Source organism: Trachymyrmex septentrionalis, unplaced genomic scaffold, assembly GCF_001594115.1.
Source record: "Trachymyrmex septentrionalis isolate Tsep2-gDNA-1 unplaced genomic scaffold, Tsep1.0 scaffold2, whole genome shotgun sequence".
NCBI lineage: Eukaryota > Metazoa > Arthropoda > Insecta > Hymenoptera > Formicidae > Trachymyrmex > Trachymyrmex septentrionalis.
In genome coordinates, this window is record NW_017305179.1 from 2459603 (window position 1) to 2487177 (window position 27575).

At 32.2% G+C, this 27575-nt stretch overlaps 4 protein-coding genes across 8 annotated transcripts in view; 1 reads left to right on the plus strand and 3 right to left on the minus strand.

Moving 5' to 3' along the window:
* LOC108747327 (cyclic AMP response element-binding protein A-like) overlaps window positions 1-5499 on the minus strand; it is a 7078-nt gene extending 1579 nt beyond the window's left edge. The window contains exons 1-5 of the mRNA XM_018484721.1: window positions 5204-5499; window positions 5019-5129; window positions 1719-2175; window positions 1080-1348; window positions 354-894 (exon numbers count right to left, since the gene is read on the minus strand). Coding sequence (XP_018340223.1) covers window positions 354-894; window positions 1080-1348; window positions 1719-2175; window positions 5019-5123 — 1372 coding nt within the window. The 5' untranslated portion in view covers window positions 5124-5129; window positions 5204-5499. The remainder of the gene's footprint in view (window positions 1-353; window positions 895-1079; window positions 1349-1718; window positions 2176-5018; window positions 5130-5203) is intronic.
* A 1392-nt stretch (window positions 5500-6891) lies between these two features.
* On the minus strand, window positions 6892-12014 carry LOC108747499 (solute carrier family 12 member 9). 2 transcript variants are annotated; one of them, XM_018485019.1, is made up of 11 exons: window positions 11654-12014; window positions 11191-11467; window positions 10980-11114; window positions 10347-10684; window positions 10032-10245; window positions 9696-9965; window positions 9383-9590; window positions 8506-9294; window positions 7952-8377; window positions 7632-7878; window positions 6892-7470 (listed from the first exon to the last, which is right to left on the minus strand). In XM_018485019.1, exons 2-10 carry the CDS (start codon window positions 11456-11458, stop codon window positions 7680-7682), a joined length of 2847 nt encoding a protein of 948 aa, XP_018340521.1. In that variant the 5' UTR covers window positions 11459-11467; window positions 11654-12014; the 3' UTR covers window positions 6892-7470; window positions 7632-7679. The 2 variants fall into 2 exon arrangements, with proteins under 2 accessions (XP_018340521.1, XP_018340520.1); XM_018485018.1 differs by lacking the exon at window positions 6892-7470 and having other exon boundaries at window positions 7610-7878.
* Window positions 12015-12348: 334 nt separating this feature from the next.
* Window positions 12349-27386, plus strand: LOC108747500. 3 transcript variants are annotated; one of them, XM_018485021.1, is made up of 7 exons: window positions 12349-12440; window positions 23134-23448; window positions 24661-24725; window positions 24980-25238; window positions 25399-25521; window positions 25743-26022; window positions 26105-27386. In XM_018485021.1, exons 2-7 carry the CDS (start codon window positions 23246-23248, stop codon window positions 27131-27133), a joined length of 1959 nt encoding a protein of 652 aa, XP_018340523.1. In that variant the 5' UTR covers window positions 12349-12440; window positions 23134-23245; the 3' UTR covers window positions 27134-27386. The 3 variants fall into 3 exon arrangements, with proteins under 3 accessions (XP_018340523.1, XP_018340522.1, XP_018340524.1); XM_018485020.1 differs by lacking the exon at window positions 12349-12440 and adding an exon at window positions 18140-18360; XM_018485022.1 differs by lacking the exon at window positions 12349-12440 and adding an exon at window positions 18150-18169.
* On the minus strand, window positions 12650-14341 carry LOC108747502 (WD repeat-containing protein 87-like). 2 transcript variants are annotated; one of them, XM_018485023.1, is made up of 6 exons: window positions 14314-14341; window positions 13977-14189; window positions 13708-13913; window positions 13233-13482; window positions 12923-13012; window positions 12650-12821 (listed from the first exon to the last, which is right to left on the minus strand). In XM_018485023.1, the coding sequence occupies exons 2-6, from the start codon at window positions 14046-14048 to the stop codon at window positions 12735-12737; spliced, it is 705 nt and encodes a 234-aa protein (XP_018340525.1). In that variant the 5' UTR covers window positions 14049-14189; window positions 14314-14341; the 3' UTR covers window positions 12650-12734. The 2 variants fall into 2 exon arrangements, with proteins under 2 accessions (XP_018340525.1, XP_018340526.1); XM_018485024.1 differs by lacking the exon at window positions 12650-12821 and having other exon boundaries at window positions 12936-13012; window positions 13229-13482.
* Window positions 27387-27575: the final 189 nt, after the last annotated feature.

Here is a 27575-nt window from a genome sequence, read left to right on the forward strand (position 1 = left end):
TGTGTGTGTGTACACTTTACGTATTATATCTTTATAGATATATGTATATATATGTGCGAATTATACAATTTTATTTGCATTAAATATTTTTAAATTCACTAATATTTTAGTTTAATCTTGAAAAAATCTTGAGTTAAAAATCTTACAGTTAATTTCATTTTCCATGTTAAATGTTACGTAAAATTTTATAGATATTCTTATCAATAACTCCAATGTCATTATTGACATTTAATCTGTTTTATAACTGTGTAAATAATGAATATCAAAGATAAGCATAAAAAAGTTTTAAATTGAATTTGAAAAAGTTTGCATTGAATTTCATAATAAATATGATACATTATATAAAAACTTACCTGGGAGTGATGTTTTCTCTGGTTGTTCCTGTTCTTGTGTTAAATCGTTGTTATTATTATTGTTGGAATGTGGTCGCAAGTTCGGTAAAGCGACAAGAGCTAACGAAAGCAACAAAACCATCAGACAAGTTGCCGGTTGGGCACTCTTGTTGCCCTTTTGTATGAGCGCTTGTAGTCTCTTTAATTGGCCGGCCAGGCTCTGATTTTGCGACTGTAAAGCTTTTATTCGTTTCAGCAAAGTTATGTTTTCTTCTGTACACTGTTTGACGCGATCTTCCAAGCCGTCCACGTACTCCTTTTTCCTCTTGCGAGAATCCTGCGCAGATATTTTATTACGAATCTTGCGTCTGATTCTTTTTAATTCACGTTCTTCGTGCTTTGTCAATGGATAATGACTAGGCAATGTAATGCCTTCTTTTTGCAATAATCGCTTTTCTTCTGCATTTAATTTTAATCGTGGATAAGTCGAGTCAGTTTCTGATGTTACTTCATCACTGGAATTGCCTTTATCACTGCTCGAATCCTCTTGTTTGATAGTCATCTAATTATAATATGAAAAAGATTATTTTTAAAAACAGCATTAATATGTATCATTATTATAAATATAATTACATGTTTTAATAAATATATTATAATTCAAATATATGTAATTCAATAGATATATACAAATCAAGATTCCTTGATTAAAAAGTATTTTTTAGATATTACATTGCATCTATTACATACCTGAATAGGTTTATTGATTATGTTTGCTTGATTGATCTTGAAGCCTTTCAAGTTTTTCGCTTGTGTTGTCATGATTTTAATAGTTCGAACTTCCTTCATGTCTTTCAAACTCACTGGCAATAGGATAGATCGCGGATTACCGGAACCCATTGGAGTGACGCGTATCAATTGTCGAATTGTCGAATTTCGTTTTCCATTACACGTTAAATTGCGAATGTTTACGGCGTTCTCTTGTGGCGTAAGTTGAACTTGTTGTTTAGTTGTTGAATCTGCATAACATAAGAATCAGCATATATTTTATCTTTTCATTCACAATTACAAAATAAACTTTTATGTAGAGATATTAGAGAAGAAAATTAAGTACTTAAAAAATTTATTATTATATAAAAAAAATGATTCTTTTTAAAATTGAGAAACTTCAAATCAATGGCAGGTTTATGTCAAATCGATAACATATCTTAAACGTGCATCGTAATTTATGTGAGATCTGAATATGTTATTAAAGCTAAAATTGTATTAGCGATTAGCCAAAATAATGATATGTTATTTAATGATATCGCCCGAACCTTACGTTTAATATATCATATTGTTACATGTCATAGATACTTATACGTTTCCTCGAACGCGATAAGATCTTACCGATATTAACAACCGGTTGTTCGGTAGCAACAGTAGTGCTCAAACTTGGCATAGTATTGTTTGGCGTTACAATAGCAACTAAAGATGGCTCGTAATCCATCTCTTCGGCCACATCGGTAATTGGTGAACCGATATTCGAGCTCACGACAGATTTGACAGAACTATCTACGCTGCCTAAAGACGGACTGACCGCAGCTTCAAAGTCCATAAAATCTTGCGGACTTTTCAAGTCGGAATTACCGATATCTTCTTCCTCATTATTGTCCGTTCTCGACAAATACGGACTCAATTGCTGTTCATAAGAAAGACTTAGCGCACTGGAGAGTCCACTGTCCGACGAGGAGGATGCGACTGTTTCCATATCCTTCCCAATCAAATTGAAACCAAGTGGATCCTCCTCCATCTTCAAGATCGAGGCAAACAGGTCATCATCGGAATTCATGGGGCATTCTTCTGTCTGAAATATTACATAGACATCATTTGTGCCTAATATGTAATCTTTCAATAATAGATAATTTTATATATACTATATTAGCATAAAATTTACGCATAAATTCGACAAGTCATTAAACCGTTAAATCAGCGTACGTCTTTTTTACGTGTCATTAATATACGCTTAAGATAAATCAGGAAAGGAGGAAAATAAATAACAGAAACCTTGGCTTACGTAATCAATACAACATGTTCCATTTCGTTTACAGAATTTTCGTATTCTCTTTAAATACTGGTAAGAATGGGACACGAGAGATATCGGGCTTATCATATGTATATTTTTCAGAGAAGCAAAATGGTTCTCTTCTTATCAAATCTCAATACAATAAAGGTATTATCTGATGTATACATATACATATAAATAATGACAAATAAACTGCTCAAATAATTTCACTATTGATTTTATTAATTGTACGCGCGTGAAATGTAAAAATATCCTTGTTTTACAAATTTGTAATTTTACAAAGCGACTTTCTTATCGATCGAATGCTGCACAAATTATTTCGTAATTAAAGAAGAACCTTTATCCTTATCTAAAAGATACACAGATTTTATTATCAACCTCTTTTAATTGTACATCTTGAAAGCAATAAAATTTATAAAAATTTTTATTGCTCTTTGAAGTTGAAAGCTGTAAAATATATTTATATTTTAAATTATTAATTATATTTTAAAAACTACGCAAGTAATGTAAAGTTAATAATAATAATATATAATTATAGAAAAAAAAAGAAAGAATTATAAATTATTGTACTTTAATACATCGTATTTGTGCGTGAAGAATTAAGACTTTACGGTTGCGAAGAATTCCGTAACATAACGGTACCCTTTTAAAGGTCATTCGCCGCGTGAAGACCGGGTTCTCAATTTCTGGTTCGACCATATTCGAAAAGAAACGGAAAGAAATCTTTCTCATTAATCAATCTTGTGCATATAGTAACACTATCGCGGCGTTAAAAAAGCTTGAAAATTAGTTGCGAACAGATTATTTACGAGTTTTTTTTTTTTTACGAATAGGAAGCGACTATGCATAAAGGAAAAAAATTAATAAAAAAAGGAGCTTGTGAGGACTGTAAAAAAAATATCGAATAATGAAAATTATTCATACAGATAATGACATTCGATCTGTATACTGCGTTTCAGGTGATGCATCTGCCACGTGCTGATGCGTTTATAATTATGTTTGCATCATACGTGATGAACAAGAAAAATTTATTTTTAATCTTCGGTTGATTTAATTGCCGGTCGAGGAATGAAATAGAGCGTATATTACTTATTTTAGCGACTTGGAACTGAGGTTATATGCGAAACCACGTGGATAGCCGGCGCACCATATGTTATAAACATCACTGGATAAAACCGTCTTAGAAAGAGAAATTATCCGTATCTGCAATATTATTTGTTGAACAATTCTTGACAAGAGACTCTACAATTTGGTTTTTAAAAGATTTTCACATTAATGTTATTATGCTCCGAGTGGATATTGAGTAATTTTAGATGACAAGGTTTGACGATAGTGTAAAAAGGCTTTCAGACTTATAATTCCTGACAGAAATTTATTTATAACTTTACATAAACTGTATACAATGAAAGGAAAACTATTTAAAAAATTAAGACACATGTACATATATAAAATATATATATAATTATAATGTTCAGTATTGACACACACACACACACAAAATTGAGAAAAATTATATTTTTAATTCTGATAAAAATTATAGATTACTTATAATGAACTCAACTATAATACAAAAATGAAAATAATGTAAATTAACGACTATTAATCTAAATAAATAAATATAGGGATTGTATGCAAGTATAGAGCATAAAAGCACATGGCATGTATACCATATGTTAACATGAATTAAAATTTTATCCAAGTTAAAATTTATCGATAAAATACATATACATGCAATTTTTGATAATACAATCACCATTGCAAAGATCATTAAAGTTACGTTTTAAGCAGTTACTAATTATTATTGAAGTAATTAATGCTAAAACTCAGTCATTACAATTATTTGTTTTGACAGACATATGTGTTATATATGTTTAATAAAAAAAAATTTAAACATGATTTTTACTCGACAAATTTGTTACAGAATTTTTTCGATACAGTTTCTACTGTTTCTATAATTATATAGCCATATTGTGTGTACGCTCTGCTTTAGTTTTGTTGAAAATATATAAGATCTCTCATATTCGCAGCTAATTTTTCAATTATTAAAAAAAACCTTGAATGAACTAAATATAAAACGTGATGAAATATATCGCCATAGGATTTTTTAATAACTTCTTTAGATGATGGTTAGAGTCCTCTATGAAATACAAAATTGTTGGCACCGTTTCATCGAGATAAAATTTGCGATATAAGCAGATAATTTGATTATTGACTTATAAATAAATCTCACAACAATAAATAAATAACAATTTGTAATACCTTTTCCATTTCCATTTGGTGTATATTATCTAATCGAGAATTGCAAGAATTTAAAATAATATTGCGACTGTCTTTATACTATACTTTATATACAGTATACTGTAATTACTCTAATACTATATATTGAGTTTAATGTTATAAATTTGTAATGTATATTATAATACTTAATAGATTATTACCTAATTATTAAGCAAATAAATTTCTAAACTAAACATATGTTTTCCTTCAGCATTACGAGAGAAGATATGGTTAAGTCTGTTTTGAATGAAGATTAAAAATAAGCTGTCAAACAATGAGCCACTCATGACATAGCAAGTCCATTAGAAACTTACAAATGGAATTATTAGGCAAACTGGGAAACTCACCGTGATGACGTCGCCATAATTATGGTCAACTAGTAGCTCATCCTTAACGTCCCCTTTGAGAAACGTGTCCTCCAGCAAATCAAACAGATTCATGTCTGACGACATCACTATCTAATATATGAAATTCATACAGTTAGGACACTGTCTTTCTCACCATTTACGCTGTTATTAAACAAAGCACTAACAATGAAATAGTTGTCAAACAATTCAGCATTTAACAATATGTGATCATCACCGATTGACGTCAAGTCGTAAACGCGAGGCAACCCAATCTTGCTTCTTACTTTTACTCTCGCCCCACCCTACAGTACGTTTTTCGTATACACTCTTTGAACCGTTGAGAAATTTCGTTCAACACCTTCCGTATTTTGTCATACCGACATTCTCACATTTTCAACATTTCAGAAACGTTGGCACGCGTAAATTGATGGAATCACACCTTCCCTACGAAAATACGGTGCAGTACCAGACTGCCAACGTGGCATAGTCATTGATAAATATATATATATATATATATACATACGTATACGTACAATTGTACATACATACATATACATATCGTATACAACTGACGTTTACTGCACCTGTCATAAGATGCGATTCACAAAAGTGCCTTTTCATGCTTACTCTCGACGCTCATAGGCTGCGTTCAACAAACTCACACATCTAAAATGCTGATTGGATGATCTAAAAGAATACACCAATAACAGCGAACGCTCACTCAAATGTTGAATCCGCTGATCACAGCTATTTTCAGCATCAATATAAGGCGGTAATCCGATCACTGAACTATATATACACCGAAATGGGCATCTCCGCTGTGAAGCGTAGAAAATCGTAAAACCAATTCATCAGCGCCATTTTAACTTGGTCAATAAAAGAGCGAATCAGAAGCTTTCAAGTGCTCATGCGCACTTATGTTTAGTGTTCTTTATGCTTAGTGTTCGTGTGTGAAGTTAAGGCTTAAATTACAATAGGCACAGGCAATAGGCAACAGGAAATAACAAGTCGTCCAATCAAAACTCTGGGATATAATATCAGATGGAACACAGCCTTTTACAAATTAACCAATCAAAGGACGCTTCAAAGCCTTTGCGGCGTAAAGTGAATCGTACCTAAACGTACCAACAGACTACGCGGACGCCCTGCAGAATAAGAATTGGTAATTAAAAACTTAATCAATCAGAACAAAATGGATTAAAATTATCTGATTGGTCAACATTGGTCAAATTCGAATATTTAATTCTCAATCTCCAATGCGTATACGGGCTTAATAAACATGATGGTTCAGTTTTGGCGCTCACACATTGTAAACTTCATTCTATTTTTATTACTCATTACTTACAGAAAGAAGACAAATGAAGTTCATAATGTGAGCGCTGAAACTGAACGTATGTATTTATTATATTAATTACATACTAAAGTTGTGTTCGCTTTGTCACTCATAACGCTTTAAGCATCGTTTCATCCTTGTTTACTAAATATTAAACAAGAATAAATGATGCTCACAAGTCACTGTAAGCGTCAAAGCGAACAACAGCCTACATCTACAGCATCTACAATACTGGACAAAATCGAGTATAACGCACTTCGAACATTTCCACATTTATATAAATATTTGCCAGTCCTAGCAGATAACATAATGATGAATCAGGCAAAAAGGTTTCTTAGTCTACTTTACAATGATGATATTACAAAAATTCCGTAAACATTCAAAATGCATACTTCATTTCGTCCAGTACGAAATATTTGTAAATATCATTCCTTTTATTGGGAATAAATTTTGTAATAACTCACTAATAATATTAATAAATTCGTATTTATTTAAATATTTATAATTATTACTGAATAATATTCAGATATGAAATGCGATATAAAAGAGCGATACAGCGATAGTACTTTATATATATAGAATATATTAAGTTACATTATAATTAAATCCGTAAGCACGATCGTAGTTGGTAGCACACGAGATTGCTATGCCAGAGATCCCAGGTTCGATCCCATAGGCAGATTCAAGAAATTTTCATGCGCTCGTGGCTATCTTTTCGGTGATCTGACACACAAAGCACCATCAAGAGTACCTATTGCCAAGAAAACCTCTCAAAAATTGCCATTCGGAACCGGCGTTAGATTGTATGTCTCTGTGTACAACAACCTACGTATGCTCCAGAGACATATGTACGAGAGGTAGGCCTTGTCCCAATTTGGGATGTTGCGCCATTGGATTGGATAAATTAAATCCGTTGATATATTTACAATTATAATTTCTGTTTATAGCAGTCATTTTTAAAAAATATTTGTCTTCGAAGAATTTCTTACACAATACTTTTGTTATCACAGTAATAAATTTTACTTACAATATTAAACTTTCTTTCGGACGTGATAAATTTTCTGTTAATCTTAAATCAATTCTTATTGCTTGGCTACGTTATACTATCATTATTATTCTCTAAAATAATTATATTAATTATTAATGAAATATAAATTACAATTATAGTCGTTATATGAATTTAAGATGATTTTTTTTTTAATTAGTATAAGAAATAATAATTTAAAATATATATAATTATGTAATTTAAGTTTATCTTCTCTAGTGTCTTCTTCTCTTACCAATGGAAAATATTTTAATTATTTCCCCTTATCTTTTCATACATTTTGTTATAAGGTAGTTGACGTAACAGCACTAACACCGTGTACTAAAACTGTCGGTGGTAAGTCGACAGTTAATTCTGTCAATGATTGTAGGTACTGTCGATACATGTCATCCTCATCCCAAGTGTTTGAGGCTGGCGGACCAGGCAAATAAATGAATGTTGTTGCAGTTTGAGAAGAATATTGCCGTATCAGTTGATTGACTCTGAGAAATAAAATTAATAAACATTGTTCTCTTTGTAAAAAATTGTAGCTAAAGAATCAGTTATAATGCTTACCCCAGTATATAAGCTCGGGACACGTTACTCAAAGCATTATTAGACTCTGTACTTGATTCATCATATTGATTTTTTGGCTCAAGTAGAGGCCTACCCTTTAAACCTCGGATTTGCTCTGCCCATTCCGGAATTTTTTTAATCGATGCAGAAATTCTCAGCAAATTCAATGACTTTCGAATCCTGTGCTCATTCGAGATTCTCGGATATTCGTTCATTGAATTGGGAGAATCTGAAATACTTAGGCTTTCATTGCCATCCTTAGTTTCGCAATGGAACACTCTGAGATGTAGGTTTTTCCAACTGGGTACCATATTGATGATACATGCGAGTTGAAGCATGAATAATGACGTTGTATCGAATGGATCTTGATCGGTCGGTTGGAAAAAATTGACCGGCCATACGTCAATATATTTCAAATTTGAATTTCTAAAAGCAAATAAATAAATAAATAAATAAATAAATACATACATACATACATATATATATATATATACATATATATAACTGTATAATAATAGATGTTACAAATATTTTCGTGATATATTTCTACTCACTTTGTCAATTGTGCTTTATTTAACAGATGAAAGTTTCTACATATACATAAATTCTTCTTCATTCTTAAAACATCCGAGCACATACCAACATATTGAACCGGATCTAGATTCTTTTCACCTGCTGCTTGTCTTAGAGGGAACACAGTATTATTTGGAAGCGTTGTACTGTTTTCAAACATTGTCGTCGCGTATTGAGAATCCAAGAAAAAGTTTTTCGGCGTTTCTTCATCATAAAACCCAAGAACGATCGTATTTGGTTTCATTGCACCCATGCCAGACAATCTTATTAAATGTTGCATGCCTTCGCGCACTGTTTTTGTCACAGTCAATTCAATGAAAGCTTTAACTCTCATATGATCAACTAAACTCAACCAGTGCGGATATTCCTCGATCGTAGGATCATTATTTTGACCATTAAATTTACCAACTTTTACGTGTCCAATAACATAAAGTCCTCCTTTCTTCAAATCGTTCACAAAATCGATAAGAGGACAAGCGGAACGCGGACACGCAACCATCAGTAACATTTGCGGACGCCAAAATTTAACATGATCTTTACGCGAATCCAACATTAACAAGTATTTTCTAACTTGATGGAATATCAATGCTTGAGATATGCTGCCCCATGGTGCGTTTTTACTCGGTGAGAATAAATGTAGCACAATGATCAATATTAAGCATAAAATTATGCTACTTGAAGCATAAATACTATTAATTATGAACATCATTATCAGTGTTCCAAGAAGACCTATAGTCGCTGTATGCCATGTAAAATAATTAAATGTTGGCCTGAAAGGAAGGTTTAGATTTACTCATAAGGAACATGTAATATTATATATATATCGTAATTAAAATAATTATATGAATGTTTGAATACCTGAAGTTTGGTGCACTGGCAAGTTCCAATCCAAGACACGCAAGATTGGTAGCCAGATAACTTAAAAGAAATAGTACCGAGTTAATTTGAGCAATAGTATTCAACGAGCCGATAAGCAAGATTGTTTGAACCAAAATCCATGAAGTTAATACCGCTGTTATTGGATTGCCGCGCCATGTACCTTGTATGACAAAATTTAATCCCGAACCTAAAAAAGGAATAAAATAGAGATATTTAATTTTATATGTATATATATATATAAAGTAAATTAAATTAAAATAAATTAAATTTTTTATTGTCATTGATTACATACCGAATACATTATCTTTGGCCAATGCTTCCAATACTCTGCTAGAACCTATCAAATTGCTTAAGCCAGCGCTAAATGTTGCAGTGAGAATGCCAACGGCAACAAATGGTGGCCACATATTAATTGGCATCATGTACATAAAGTTGTTTTGCAGTAAAAAACGGCCAGTAGTAGCAGCCGTCAGTACAGATAGTAAAATATAACATATAAATGTAAATAATACTGCAGATAATGTCCCACGTGGAATGTTCCGACCAGGATTTTTCAACTCTCCTATTAATTGTTATATGATTAATACATTATATGAAATGTAAAAATAAAAATAAAAGTTTTATTTACCGCTCATATTTGCTCCAGCCATTATCCCAGTTACACCACTAAACAATACACCAAAGACACTTGCAAAATCCGTCATTGTTCCTCCGCTCGAGTAATCAGCACTATAATTCGAATAGAGATTATTTGAAAGTGTAGAAGACAAAAGACCCGTGTAACTTCCATTTACATGCTCTGTTACATTTTGTACTAATGTATTTGCATCTGGTATTGGTATCTAAAAGTACAATAAATATTTATTGATCAAAAATTCAGCCAAATACAATGTTAAATATATAAACAAAATATTTTCTATATTCAGCTCATAAAATTATTTACCTCTATTGCACCCTGAGTCAAAAAACTAATAAAAACACTAGCCAGACAGATGCAGACAACTGCTAAAATTGCAACACTGGTTTTTGCAAACATTGCAGCTCCAATAAGACAAACTACAAGATTGGCAGTATTTAGTATAGAACAATATAAAAATCGCCACCATCGACCATCTGGGATGAGCCCAGTTTTGCCGCTCAAATAACCAGACGGACCAAAGTTTTCAACCAAACCCTCAGCACATCCAGAAATGCAAAGCGCACTGGACACTATATTGGCCAAGAAAAAGAGAGTGCCAATAGAGCCGCCAAATTCAGGTCCTAATGTACGACTAATCATGACTGCATGTAAATTAATAGGAAAATATTTTTGATTTTTTATCAAACTTAATGCTTTCATTGTTACGATTAAAATAGTACTTTATAATATACAGAAAAATAAATTTCTCTACTATCATAACTTATTAATTATATCAAATATGTAAGCAAAGTAATCTGCTGATAAGCTATCTTGAACTGGCGTAGTTCGTCTATCTCTGTCAGATAAATAAAGAAAGATAAAGCTGTAGAATACAATTTATTTGATGGAAGTAATATGCAGCTAATACTATTGCTCAGAATAGAAAAAAAAGGATACAGTAAGCGCCACCACCTTCTACAGCACCATTGGTCGATATAGCACAGACAGATGCGACTGTGAATAATAAAATACCATATGCTATGATGAATTGAATTAATGTTACAAATAAACCTGCATTACCCACAATATATCCTGTAAAAATTACTAATTAGTATAATTAACAGATACTTATATTCTAAATATGAAACTTTTATAAATAACAGCTTACCCATTCGTATAAAAACTAAGGCACTGAACATAGACAGTGTAACTGGGCTGAATACACCAGCAAAAGTTCCCAATGTACGAGTGTTATCCATACCAAGAGTACCAAACTCGACATAGCCATCTCCATCGGAATGTGACGTCCTTCCGATCTTAAAAATATTGCTTAGTCGTTGAAGCATATTTCTGCCATTGATCAAAGGAGCTTTTTCACTCGTAATCCTGATATGGACAGGTTCTGTGTTTGTCGAGCCAACTTCTGATGCGATCATCTTAAATCGCTGGATAAAAAATATCAGTAATAATTTAAAATTACATAACAGATTGGGATAAATAAAAATTTTACATTTTGCTCTCGTTAGTAACAACGTAACAGCTAACGGTATATGACGAAAAAGAAGAGGAAGAGGCGTTATGTAGATATTTAGAGTAAAATTTACGCTCAATTGAACATAAAACATACTTACGCAACAAATTAGAATAAATTTTCGGAATATCGTTCACCCAATAAGACTTCACTTGTGCGTATAAGAAAATATAAAAGAATATATATCCCACTTAGTCATACGATTGACGTGATGTCACACATTAAACTGAACGTTAACGTCAAACACTGCAACGTCAAACTTGCTCTTCTTAAGGTTAATAACCCTTCGTTATATTTAACATATCATATGCCTTCGTGTTTGAAGTTAGGAATTTCCGGTTACGATATATACATGAGACATTTATATAATTCATTCGATATCAAAACGATTGGAGATGTCAAATATGTATATGATAAATAATTATTAAAATCTAATAAATAATTTTATTGAGAGAACACGACCAGTGAATGTGAAAACAGGTTAGTAAATATAAATTGTGTACGTATTTATAATAGGGAAAAAATTCCCTATTATACATAGCTACATTCAGTTTAGTGATACAAAAAATTTCCGTTAGATAGCGCAACATGATTATTAAAGAAAATTTTAGTATCGTAATAACATTCTTTGCGCTTTTTGCTAAATATTTTTCAAATATAACGAATTCGAATCATTTTGTGTCTATTAAAATTTAATTATTTATCGTATAAAGTTTGATGCATGTGTGTATATCTACATACATATATATGTAATAAAAGGCTAGAGTATAATAAATTAGAATTTTGTCATATTGCAATGAGATAATCGCGCGTTAACAATAATTGCGTTCTTCAATCATTTTACATGTTTCTGACATGATGAAGAAACAGACGAAACTTAAACATCGGTAAGTAAATTTATCTATTAATTTAATAATTTAGTGTGCGTGTGTGTGTATGTGTGTATATGAATTTAGTCAAACTTTCTTTTTTCAATTTTTATTAAACAAAAAAAATAAAAAGCACATACACACATATATATAAATTCTATTTTTTGTAATTACATATTTTGTTATAACGTATATAATTACATTTTTTATTAATTAATTGTCTTTGTTGTATGAATATTTCATATATATATTTTTAATTTCCATTTTTTATATTTTGTTATAATTGAACTACTTATAAATATCTGTAACAAATCATTCATAATTGAAATAATTCCCGTCCTCGCCATATTCTTCTTCATCCTTTCGTTCGTCAAAAACAGCGTCTTCGTCTTCATGTTGCTGTTATACAAAACAAACAAATTTTTTATATTTGTCAAAATAAAAATTAAATATAATTTAACGATATCAATAAAATTCATGAGGTATATTGTTCAGCATACTTTCAGTTTCGATTTTTCCCTATCGATTGAAAGCTCTAACTCGCGTTTTTTCTGCTGTATAGCTCTCTCTCTCTCTCGTTCTTCACAAATCTAAAATACATAATATTGTGTAAATATTAAAATAAAAAAAAATATTCTATAAAAATAATTTTCTTATCTATAACTTACACTCTATTAAATATTCTTAATATACTCCATTTTAAAATATTTGTATCAACTTATGAATAAATTCCATGTACTCTTTTGTATCTTTTTTTTGCGAGCATTTAATGTTGTAACAAAAGAATTTTGTATCTCAAAATTAACTGACTTTAAAATGAAGTAGCCAGTGGCCTAGATACTCCACAGGATCGGCCGGTTTCTTTGTTATAATTTCACAAAGAGCTTGGATCAAAGGTTTGCTCAAGACTCTTTTTAAATAGATGCTATTCGATGGCAATTGTTCGTGCAGACCATTAGACGATAAACTGCCAGATGTAAAATTAATAATAGAATCGTTGCTTTTATTGACTTTAATCTTTGCTTGCGATAGATCTTGCAAATTGTCGATGTCGTCCTCACTTAAATTCAGAGTTTTTAAAAGTTTGAAAAAGGATTAGGAAAAGAAAATAGAAAAATTTGCCATCAATTTCTTTTTAATATACTTATCATATTTTATATTTTATATATTTTATTAATACAACGATAATAGTACGATGATAAACTTTATTTTACGACATTTTGATTATAAACTTCAATTCTGAATATGAAGAATGTCTAAATCTAAAATATCGATTCCAGCTAACCTGACGTGTTCATCCATAAGAATATTAATCAATGTCTCGCTAAGATTTTCATTCGAATCTTTCTCATGCAAAAATATCTCGATTTTTTTATCTATTTCTTTGTCGTTTTTAGTCTCTTTGACGTTCTCAATTACTTGTATGTTATCTTCTATCGATTTTTCTTCCACCTGATCTTCCTGCTCACGTATCATGTCTTCTTGTTGTTCCTACAAAAACATATTGTCGTTAATTTCTTGCATTTTTAATATTTCTACCAACTTTTCTTTTACCTGATCTTCCTGCTTACGTATCATCTCTTCTTGTTGTCCCTCCAAAAATATATTATCGTTAATTTCTTCCATTTTTAATATTTCTATCAACTTCTCGCGTAACACATTCTCAAGTAAAAAAAGTTTATTTTAAAGATTTTGGATCTAAATTCTCGTACTATTTTGTAATGCATCTGTCTAATCGCATGATCATGTTCTAAATCGGCAATATTCCTGTGAATCCGCAATAAGCAACCAATCAAATTTTGGTTTAAATATTGAAAAACAATATGACAATATTATTTTTTGATATCATATAAAAAAATTATAGTTTGTGAAATTATAGAAAAAAAATTACTTTTTTATATATCATTATAGTTTATATTGCACATCTATTTCAGATTTTATAACAGATTTTAAATATTCTCACAAAAACATTTTCCGATTTGTGAGTGCATTTGGATCTAAAGTTTGGTTAGCTGTTTCAATATATGCTACAGCTATTATGCACAGTTATATGTACTTATTTCCTTACATATGTGACTAATTGTAAAATGATTATGGTGAAGAATTAAAATGAGAACCGTACTTAAAAAATAATTTGGACATTTTAATTTCATTCTTACTTCAAGTCATTGAAAGAATGAAGTTTTGCGCAAGCCACGCAGATGCATGTTCGGCTGATTTTCTTACGCTCTCACTTACATGCGACACTAAAATCGAAAAAATCGGGTGGGTTAACGCGGCGAGAGGCCTTCATCGCGTTTAACAAACGGATCTTCCTGCACTTAAATTTGCATAGTTACCGAGCCATTTACCATATGTATATATACGTCGACAGAGTCACGTATTCGCGCATCGAGAGAAGGGTCTCAATTTCTGACCATTGTTATATAAGAATTAGTGCGACGCGTTTTTACGCGGTCTTTATAATTTATGTATGCACTTTTCAAGTTTGTCCATTTTTATGCGTTAACAGCCTCCTTTTTTAATACGATTTAATACAAGTACGACAAACATTCTTCATTTAAATAAGTCACTTTTAGAGTCAACAATTTCATTGTCGCACTTTTTATAAAGCATCGCGCAGATATTTACGATCACGTACCACAATTCATTTCTTCAACGTTATTATTCATGTTCATTCCTTCTATCGCATACTTGAATCGGGGAAAATAGGTCATCCAGAGTGCTTTATTAAAGTATCCGCGAATCACTTTGTAATTCGATTGAGAAAAGTATATACACATGTGATAAAGAAATCGTATTTCTATCAATTACTTCTCGATTAACAAAAGAAAAATTATATGATTTATAAAATATTCTTAACATATCGAATGAAAACTTACTTTATTGATTAATATTAGCTTTGTGTAGGAATTTAAAATACTTTATTGTAATAAAAATTAGTGTAATAATTTATTAAGAATATAATTTTCTTCTCTTTATTTATTAACAATTCCATCCTAGTAGGTCAATCATCAAAGGTGAGATCTGATGAAAGATGAAAAGATAAAAGATCCTTTGCCGTAAACTTTTTGTATCATCGAGATCATCTCATAATTATTTTCAATAGTGAGTTTCATTGCTCTTGAAAGCCAGCTCCATTATGCTTGTACACAATGCTTGAATTATAGAATAATAAAGAGAGGGAGAAAGAAGTCTTATGATTTCAAAAGATTCACAAGATCTATCTCAAGGCGTTGATACGCAACGATGTTTTATTTTGTGAATTTATTTTGTGAATTTATTTTATTTCTTCGAAATTCACTAATATTGCAGTATGTAAAAAAATTTGTTTTGCTCACATTTTTTTCCTCAGATTCTATCAATTATAGAAAATTTAGATGTCTATTAGTTATATCGCTAATATTACGAACGAACCGAATAAAGTTGCACGATAAATACTATCTTATCAGTTTGTGGCGATGTAATCAGTACAGAATTAAATCGAGATATAGTATGGGATAAATCGTTTGCATCTGACAATAGGTTTCTTGCAATTGTGAAATGAATTAAGCATCATGAAGTTAAAATAAAGTAATTGAAATTTGATTTCTTTCAAACGCCTGCGTGCTGTTAATTACAAATTTGCAAAGTATTATTCAGTGATACATTCCCATCCGTGGAAAAACACGTTACTTATAACGCTTCGTGTCATTCACGACGTTGTCATCGATCGAAATACATTCGGTATGCAGATATCGCTTTTATTGAAATCACTGCCTTATTTTGCGATAACTGTGACATGAAGAGAATATCAAGAAAAAAGATTAAACTCTAGCTTCTGTAATTCCACGTTTCTGTATGTGCTATTGATACGACATATGAAAATGCGTATTACATCATAGATAAAATAGCTTCTCGACAACGCATATATAAGTTCGCGTTATCGCAAATTTTTTATTCGACGTTATATCTACTTGACGGAAAGATTTTTTAATTTATATTTTTTGAATAAAATTTTAAAATTATGTTTAGAAAATTTGATATATAATTGGAAATGAAGGGGTATGACTACAATAGCGAGCTACCTAAAAACAGTAATAAATTCAACAATTTTTTTTTTAGTATAAATAATTTAAAATAAAATCAAATTGAAGCACTGGTTAGTGCACGCTATTTTTGTGAACGCTAGAGTAAAGCCTCGGAGCATCTCCAAAAATATGCATACATATACGAGCTTCTATCACCGATAGCGCCGTCATTTTCGATGCAAAAAATACAAAACAAATTTTTTTATGGATTTTATGGACTTTAATATTAACCAGTGCTTTAATTTGATTCTAAATTATTGATTCTAAATTACTGATATTAAATTATTTTTTTACACTAAAAATATTATTGAATTTATTGCTATTTTCAGTCCCGCTACTGTGGCAGCTACTGTGTCTCTTAAATAAAAAACTGAAGTATTTTATCGGACGAAAAATTATTAGATTTAATTTGCAAATGCTTTGAAGTTTCTCAATGTAAAATTGTGTGCATTTTTACTCAGAAGCTGTCTTTTCTTGTGCAACTTTCCAAGCCAGTTCTAACTAACGCCTACCTATGCAGTAAACATGCATCCTGCGCCTAGCAAATGTACGAGCTTGCATTCAGTCAGCATTAGTCAGCATCGGTAACATTGCGATTTATTAAGCGAACGTTTGATAGAAAGCACATTTCAAATTTTAGTTATACTCATTTATTTTTTGTATTGGCCAAACATTTTCCTCAGAAATCTAAAATTCTCCACAAATTTATAAGTAAAATACTTTCACTTACGTAATGCTGATGTCTTTATAATTTATTGGAAAGTATTTTTTTTACTGATTGACAATTTTTTAAAAAACTTATTTATATTATATATTATATTACATTTATTTATTGATAAAAATTACACAAAGATAGCATTGACAAAACGATAGTTGGCATAAAATTAACGTAAAAAAACGTACGTTTAATCTTAATTAGTCTGATAGGGGTAAGAACACTGACGAGATACTATTAAACACCGACATCCTTACGAGAGTTCGCGTCCTTGTGAATATTGAGGTAATTAAGAGATAGTTAAAAACTGAAGATATTGTACTAATTTTATGATTTATTAGTTTAATAGGCTTATTTATGCATTTAGAACTCAATATATAATAATATATAATAATACTCGATTTTTCTTTAAAATTGTGATTTCAGTATTGTCGTCAAAGTTTGATTATCAACAGAGATGATAACTACAGAAAAAAAAAATTGTAATCTTCAATAGTATAAGATATTATAGCTTTGCAAGTATGCATATTTATTTATGGAACATTTATATAATAAAAAACCATAAATTTAATAATGTATAAGCCAAATATTTATGTTAATAATAGCAAATTTATATCAATTGTCGATAACGTCAGCGTTCTTCAATTACCTCCGGGCCCTTGGGGGCCCTTTTTATACCGCCGAAAATTTGTCGAGGGTTGACGATCTTTAATAGTATCTCGTCGGTGGTAAGAATCTGAAGACAGTTGGCGCTTAAAATTTTTCGTTCAAATTTTCCGCGCTGAGCGCTCGACCAATCTGATCTCAGCATTGAACGCGGCGCGAAATTCACGTGTATGCGAAAATGATCGAAGACTCCCGAACGTCGCCGCGATCGTTCGCAGCGCAACTGCGAAACATTGCCTACATTCAGATAGCTGTACAGTACAAGCCGCACTCACTCACCGCAGTTGGCCGGCGTGGTTCGTACTAATAGGAGGGAACTTGTATTATTCGTCCATTCACAGTTTGCGCACGTTGTTGAACTTTGATTTACGTCCTCGTGTGTTTTTCATTCAATCGTGATCAGTTACGTGAAAGTGCTTTCATTGCTTTGTTAAATCGCGTCTTGCAAGAACTCGAACTTGCAGTCGTACGATCAGCGCACACTTACGTAAGTAACGATGACTTAGACAGATCGAATCTTTTATTATAGGTAACGCGCAAGTATATCGAAATGCACATTTCTATCGTTCTGTTTGACGCCGCGCGCTTTTTGACACGATATGAATCGTTGCGTTTTACAGATAGATTGCGCAGCCCTGGAAAATGTTGCGCGCATTTACACAAGTCCAAGTATAGTATAAATTCTAACGAGCTTTTAGAATGGATAAAATACCGATGAGATATTTGGGATTGCCTTATTGGAGATACAAGAATTGAATATATATATATATCCACGTCTGTGGGCTTAATATTAGCATAAATTCACGTTTGCGATAACATGGTAAAGTGGTTCGCGCGACTTGGCGATAGAAGTGCGACAACGTACATACAATAATCGTTGCAAGTCATTATGTCATCGTCATACCTAAAAATTGCCAATGAGATAATACGACAAACTCGATAAATTTTTAGGCGAATTACTCGTTAGTTTTATTTCTTTTGATTCTCCATGAAATAATGCATCGCGAATCCTTGGCCCGTCTTGTTCATAATAAAATTATTAATGACTTGTATACTCTATGTATATCTGCTCACGCGATCGAATCCGTCAAGAGCGATATTTCCGAATACTTTCCCGATCGCGACGACCTGTATCGAGATTGCGAGTTACAATGAGAATTCTATTTTCGGACGGCTTGCGCGTTATTGAAGCTTCTCTCTGGGGGTTTAAGAATCGGTAGTTATACGCTAACTTTGATTAAAAATTGCAACGATGTGATAACAAATTTTACGGCTTTTTAGAGAAGCCTGTGGCAAAACTGATCGATGTAGAGCTGTCTTAATGATGGCTTAGCACGAAATGCATATTCATGTCATATAGCGCCATATGCATCAGTGATGAAGAAATGTTAATAGCTGCTTCTCTATCTGCATTACATTTATTTCGATTTTATCGCAACTTATAGGTAGAAAACTTTAGACAAAAATAAAATTGAGTGTCTTATTGACGTTTAGAGATAACATTATCAATGCAACGTCTTTAGATATATAAATACAATACGAGAAATACGATTTCGCAGTACAGCAGTTTCGTGGAAACTATAGGTAAATCGATTTTTCCTCGAGAAAGTATTCCGATCGTGCCTTTACCTTTATCATCAACTTTTCAAACCCGTTTCGCGAGTTGTAATAAATAGAGATAACAGAACGTAGCTTTTCTAAGACCGCAATTAGTTTATCTATTGTAGCAAAAGAAAAATTTCTCGGGGAAACACGTATGATAACTGTAATGTTCTTACAAAGAAAAGAGCGATCGTGGGGCTCATGACATAATTCCCTGTTAAATTTCCCAAGATCTAAAAATATCTTCAGTGAAATAGAGCGGCCGCGCTTCTGAATCGGAGCCAGAAAATCGCTGCGTTTTCACTCAAGGCGTGATTATCACTTTTTCTCACTTTTTAATAAAAACTTTCCAAGTTTTCTTAATCCTTTCGACTTTCCTTAGCCACTTGGACCTTGCACCGATGACCGCATGATATATATTGCACACTCGTGTTCACTCATGTCGAATCGTCTTGCATCTCTCTCTCTCTCTCTCTCTCTCTCTCTCTCTCTCTCTCTCTCTCTTTCCATATATAGAAATAAAATTCTTCTCGAATTATTCTCGCGAGCAACGACATTGTAATATTACTTCATTCGAATATATTAGGTATACATATTTTTTATATTATACATATATATTTCACATTTTGTATTATATATATTATAAGAATTATATATTAAAGCTAACGTCTCTCTAAGTGTCGAAGAAATTCAGAAAAAGCCTCAATAACGCACACACACACACACACACACACACACACACACACACACAAAAGAGATAAATTCATTACGAATATTTATTTATCACCGAGTCTCTATATATGTGTCTCTTTTAATCCCAACACGTCGACGACGGCTCTGGTGAACCGATGAGAAAGAGATAAGTTGCATTGTCGTCCATGCGAGTTCAGTTGCACGGCACAATGAGTCATCGGCCAAATTTAACTTAGACATCGCGTATCAATTATACACAGCTGGTAATTAAACGGAACGTCGATCGTAATCATCAATTCCATTTCGTTATTATAATCTAAACAACAATTTGCTGCCAACTTAATATAAACTTATCAGCGTATAAAAAATTATCTCGCGTTTTGCCAATATACGGCGGATACCAGCATTTTGTTATCTATTTATTTTATATAGCTATCCAGTTTCGAGGTGTCCGACAGGTAGATACTTTCTTTTCGCAGTTTTATCGAAATCAGCGATCGATTCCGCGTCATCGTATGCTCTGATTAAACCACGTGCGAGAGCATTTGCTTGTATTAGCGAAACGCTTCTTCATGTCAACAGTGAGAGATTAGATTAAATCCTCTTTGCACAACCAAATTTGCTGAGTGGTGGATCTTTGAAATAATTTTACTTGTTGCGCTCTGAAGCTCGAAAATGTGTATACTGTACAGATAAATTTACAATCGGAATGTACAATTTATCGGAACGTATTTGGCAAAGAACACACAAAGAAAAATGTCGCATGTACTTATTTTTTTTTTGTGTTTTTTGCGAAAGGAGCTAGCTTCCAACTATTTAGTATCTTCTTATTATGTACTTTACGTTAGCGACATGCTCCAGTCGTTTCTCACAGATGTTATGTACTATGTTGCATTGTAGAACGGCAAGTATATGAGCAAGCAACGGGAAAACGACGCGTGTTAACATCGATATACAAGGAGATCTTTTTTCAACGCTCACGTGCTATGATGAATTGCGAAACTCGTGCATCATATAGTTACATCATAATCGGCGATTAATCGATTGCGACGTCCATAATAATAATCTACTTACAAATGTATAGAGGTATCTCCTTATTCCATCTTCTGACAAGTTGATTTTATCATAATTTAGGATTGAAAGATCAATCAATGGTTTTTAAGTCGTAAATGATGAAAATTCTACTTTCTATTAAAATTTAAATAGTTCCTATTTACAGACAGATTCGCAAAATGTACAGATTAATTAATATCAAATCAATATTAAGTAATAATATCAAAGAAGGTCATCGTACATGTGAGCCGTGCATTATAACATTAAATATCTCGAGATGTCATGTACGATGGCCTTCCTTGATGTTGTTGCTAGGGAAACGTCAATTCCAAATTCCAAATTAGTTAAAGAGAATTCAAAGGTGAAAGGTCTGGGACAGCGTTATAGCTGACTCGTGCCAGACGATTCTAATCACTATTGAATAATTACGTATCTTATAACAAAAAGTTCACTTAGATTAATATATTCCGAGACAATCGCAAGATTCATATTTATTTAGACAAGTATATTAAATAGAGTACTTTCTACAACGCGATTTATCGTTCGTCAACACATTGTCAAGTCAATATTAATTTAATTTGAAAAAAAATATATACGTTCGGTTGATTAATATTTTGTTTTTCTTTATCTTGCGAAATATATTGTTTTACTTACTGCATTTCTGCATCTCCTCACATTTATATTGTTAATAATACGAAGACTTTTGCATTTGTGAATGTGATCGTGTGCGACAAGTATTAGCATAAAACCTTCAAACGTGTTTTGCATTTTGTCGTGCGCTGCTCATCACTCGTCACGCAAAATAGAATATATACGAATCGTATTCGAAACTTACGCACAATCGAACTATTTCGAATCGCGATGCAGTGCACGAATTGAACAAAACGAAGCGCGAGCGCGGTGAACTAATTGAGCTAATTGCATTTGTTAGACACTATTTGTACGTGCCGATTCATACGATGCATTTTAGTCCGATGCATGGTACATATTCGCGGCGTTTCTCACGTCCCAAAGCCTACCAAGAACATCAAGATCTTCGAAACGTCAACTTTTTTATTACGCGTCTCAAAAAGTCTTCAAATGCTCAAGCAAATTACTCATAAAATCTTGACGAAATTGAAATATGATGACATAATTTTCAAATATTACAATCATGTATGTGTCTGTATATTAAAAGAAAAAGAAAATTTGTATTTTTGATTGAAGAAGCTAGAAGGCAAAAAATTAAATTGATCTATCGCGCTGTACGCAATCGAAAAAATGAGAAACGCAGTTTGCACACAGCAACATTATGCAAACGACATGCATACAGTTGCGTATTGTAATCCAGCAGACGTTAGAAGATATGGCACATTGTAATCCAGCAGACGTTAGAAGATGTCTTGTTAACTGGGTTACCGTGACGCGAGAGTGTTTACAGCTTTTTTATTGTCATTGGGTTAACAAATTAATCCATCGTCAACTCAGCGGTAGTATCGACCGTTTATCGGTTCTATTAGGACGGGTCATTCAATTTGAACCGAGCAATTGTCAGAACGATGAATATACGCACGCGTATCCAGCAATTATGTCGCACCAAATCGCTTTCCTCTCATCCATCGCCTAGCACTGATCAAACTGATGACGATAACTCATCAACGTAGTAATTAATCGCGAACGTTTTGACAAACTTCATCGTTCTCGCATGATTTCAGCGGGGAAATATTATTATTATTATCGTAATTACAATTCGTAATTATTATCTTAATTGATTTTAATTATATTATAATTTTACTGCACGTTTTGTTTTAAAATAATACACAACTTTTATAATTATACACAACTTGCCTCTTAAATTTTTTTTCGCACGCCGATATAAGTATATGAAGATTTTTATGCAAATTCTTAATATGGATTATTTTCATGAAATTAGCTTGCAGGATTGCGGCAGTAGCTATGACAAGAAATCGATGACCTGTACGTGAAACGTTCCTGGACATTTCGCTTAATATCTTTCTTGACGATCGAAATTTGACGGATGAACCATGTCGTCGTCGAGGCCCAGACGACCTAGCATATCGATCTATGATTATCCGGAACATCTGAATCCGTTCAACGATGACACGACAAATTCTCAGCCACAAGTGCATCACGAGCGTAAACCATCGAAAGATTCCAAGCACAAATTCTGGACGTTCGGCAAAAGCCGAAAGAAAAGATCAAACAGCTTCTCGATCAAATCGACTTGGTGAGTATATTTTCAAATAAGTATTCTTAATCGTACAATTTCTTTGTGAAGTGCTAATAAAATATATACAGTGATATATAGCCGTGAAATTTTTATTTATAACTTTTTTACGAAGAAAATACAAAGAAACATAATACTTTGTATTATGAATGAATAACAGCGTCTCGTTATTATGAAATATAAATACGCAGTGCTACAATAAAAGAGTTACGGTACATTTTTTCAGCAAACCACTTCTCGCACTTACGCATTATTTACGTGATTAAAAAAAATACTTTCATCAAAATTAAATTAAGTTCCAGTCTGATTAGCAATCAGAATAACCAAACTAATCAGAGCTGCGCGAAGAAACCAAAGAATTTGCGCTGCGAAATCATCGTTATTGAATCGAAAGTTGAATTAACACGCATTGCAAGTACGTACAATAACGAATATAAGTGCTTCAAATTATCTGCCGTGATCGTCGACAAAGTGGAAGTGATATTAAGTGGAATGAACATCATGAATATAATCGATGTTTTTAACTGCATATGTGCACAGGAAGGCATTGTCATTCATCACATACGTGGCGTTTTAAGAGATTCTTTTTTTTCTTTTTTAGTTTTTGCGCGATAAGTTTACAATGTTTATATGAATACAATGTTTATATTTTTCGCTAAAAGCTCGACATTCAATTCGAGCGTATCTATAGCGATAATATAGATATAAAAAAAATATATTTGTGAAACAAGTATCACTCGATATATACACAACGTTCCGTGAACATTTTCATGATTATTTTTAAATTTGCAAAGTAATGCCATAATTCAATTCCGATTTGGATCCTTAATCGGCGCAATCGGCGAAAATTTACAGAATGTTGGTGACGTAGCACGTTAAATTTTCTAACATACTAGTATGTCTCAAGTATGTCAAATGATAAACCGCGCAATCTCATCATCTTCGCGTGTGCGTAAATGCTGCATAGATCCGTTAAGACGCAAAACGCACAACGTGATTATTATTGTCCCTTACTTCAAAATCAAAGTGTTTCTAAATAAATAATATATTATTTTAATTTTATTAAGTAATTATAATTTTAGCACGTAACGTAATCTTAGTGTATGCAATTTAAAAAATCGTCCATTTTTCTTTTTTTCTATTATAATTTAGTAAAGTAGATAATAATATAGTTAATATGAGAATCAATTCAATATCGATCCTTGTGTTTAGGAATGGATTGTTCGGAAAACGCAAAGAAACTTCAGAATCGGAACAGAGGTCGTCGATTACAACAGGTTTGCCTATTTGAATTAAACTTACAAAACGCTGATTTAAATTACAAGATAAAAATATTTAAATTAATTAATTCGTTAGAAAGTGTATTGATTTTAATAATAAATGCGGAATTATTATTTTTCAAATTGTTTTAAATGTACGTTTTTAAGGGATTTAATTTATTTCCTAATTATATATTCCATGTAGTTCAATATTATAATTAACAATTAATAATAAACTTGCAAAATAAAATGCCACTTACCACATATTGTAGTTTCGACTACGTACAAAAGAGAGCCTTACGACAGCAAACCGACAGTACCATCACGATTGTCTAAAGATCAACAGGAATTTGATGAAGCCTTAGGAACTTTGACAAGGAGAAGGAAATACACTTTCGACGATAATATTTCGAGATATAGCTCGAATTTAACGGTAAACGGGGATCCTGCTAGGATCTACGATGCAAATCCTCAAAATACTACAACTTCTATCATGAGCGTCGATCTCACTCCGAAACCACCAGCCAGAAGGTAAACTTTGCACGATTAAAGACTGTAGCTATATTTAAAACTCTGTTGATCCATATTTTAGAATAGAATAATGAAATAATTTTATATCTAAATTTAAAAGATATCCGAAGAAATATTTCTTTTATCAATAAAATTAAATTTTCAATATATTTTTTTCCAGATTTGGACAGGTGAGCCCAAGACCGACGGACAAGATACCATCTTTGGATTTCGAAAATAAGCAATCCAAACAAAATGGTAGTGTTAATCACGATAAATCGGAAGAAATCCCGATTCCGCCAATGTAAGATCCTCTATATATTTTTTTACTTTTTATAGATATTCTGACAGTTGCGATAATTCGAAACTTTAGTTGCGGTAAATATTAAACGATAAAATAAAATCCTTTTCGATAATATGTAAAATAATTCCTTGTCATAAAACGTTAAATACAAAAACAAGTATCTATTTTTACTCGAGATAAAAAATTTTGCTTTATATAATACTCGCAATTTTTTTTCCCAGGCGAAGATTCGGCAATAGATCATCACAAAGGTTGAATGGAACCACATTGGATGCTGAAGAAGATTCGACCAATCGATCCGCTAACATTAGCCTGAGAGATGAAAACGAAAATATGCCCGAGGATTACGTTTTCAAGAGATTCAATCAGGACGCTGTGAGAAAATCGAATTTGTCCATCAACAGCTGTATATCCGTTACCAGTACGACAAGTGCGTACGGTCGCAAAAAACGGAGAGCACCGCAACCGCCAAAACAGAAGGAACATTTGGATACTCCTCTGGTATAATTGTGTGAATGACAACGATGATATTTAATAAATTAGCGTAATAGATACAACTTATGTAATAATTATGTTTTCGCAGGAAGGTTATCAATCTACAGCGGAAGCCAATAAAACAGAATCCATACCAGAAACGAGTAAACTTGAACTCCGAATAACCGAGCCGATCGATATCGCCAGGATCACAAAAAATAACGATGAAATGAAAAATTATGAAGAATTGATCGAGACATCGCCACGGAAAAAAGAAGAGCAAACCGAATTATATCCGAAAATTACGGAGAACATGACTGACAACACTTTGAAGAATAATGATAGGAAAAATGAAACATGTGATATTTCTAAAGACTACGAGTACGAGAAGAAAGAAAGGAAGGATTCTTCAATAGAAAAAATAATATCTAACTCTAATGAAAGATTAGAGAAAACTGAATCTGAAACGAGAATAACTGAGAAATCAAATAAAGAGGACACAAATATCATTGCTGACGATCCTATCGAAAAAGATTCCGTAGATGTAGAATATAGGAGAACATCTCAGGAAAAGATCGAAATTATCAAGGATGTCGAACAAAAATCTGATGAAGTTTGTCTGAGAAAAAAAGATTCCTCTAGCACGTTATCACGAAGCGACAGTTTTTCCGTAAAAGAGGAAATTGAAAAGATTGAAAAGCAGATTAAAGCATTGGAAAATAAAAACGCATCTAAAGAACAAGAAGATACCGACGATACATGTTACGATGATTCGATAACGAGTACTAGATTATCTATCGAAGCAAATCGTCGGCACTTTTTCGAAAATATGGTAGACGGACCATCTGGTCCAATTAAATTGGAATTTAAGAAATTACCACGTGAGCAAAAGGACATACATGTGGTCAGATTAACGGATGCACCAATACCAATCGCAGCGTCTCGTGACCCAGTAAAGGTGATCGAACTACACATCTCCGAACCGATTAGGCATAAACCCGAGCTCTTGGATGAAGTAAATCCCATACCGAAACCCAGAAGACACAGTGCGCTTAGTCTAAGAGACACAACTGAATTTAGATCAAAAGATGAAAGCAAAAGCTTAAAAAATGATGATAAGAGAGGAAAATCCTTCTAAAATTTTGAAGTTTCGTCCATATCTTTAGACCATACTTTTAGTCCATATCTTCCTAATGAAATTTTGTTATTTCCGTGATTTCTATTGAAAGCATGATTGTGTTTAGGAATTTTGAAAATCTATTGTATTTTATATGAACTATTATTCAAAGACTGTAAGTACATTCTATATTATGTGTCTTCGTTTTTTTAATAGAATGCAATGATTTCATACTAACGTGTCGAATATACTTTTCTGCAAAAATATTTGCTGCAGAGAGAATTTAGCATTTCTATATTACGTTACATAATTACCGTGATAATTATGCATTATTTCATTTATGTATTATTTCATTTCTGATATTTTAATACACTTAACTATTACTTTCATTATTTATTAATATAAAATAAAACATAAATTGTCATCGAACTATCTTGTGATAAAAATATATAATCCTATTTTA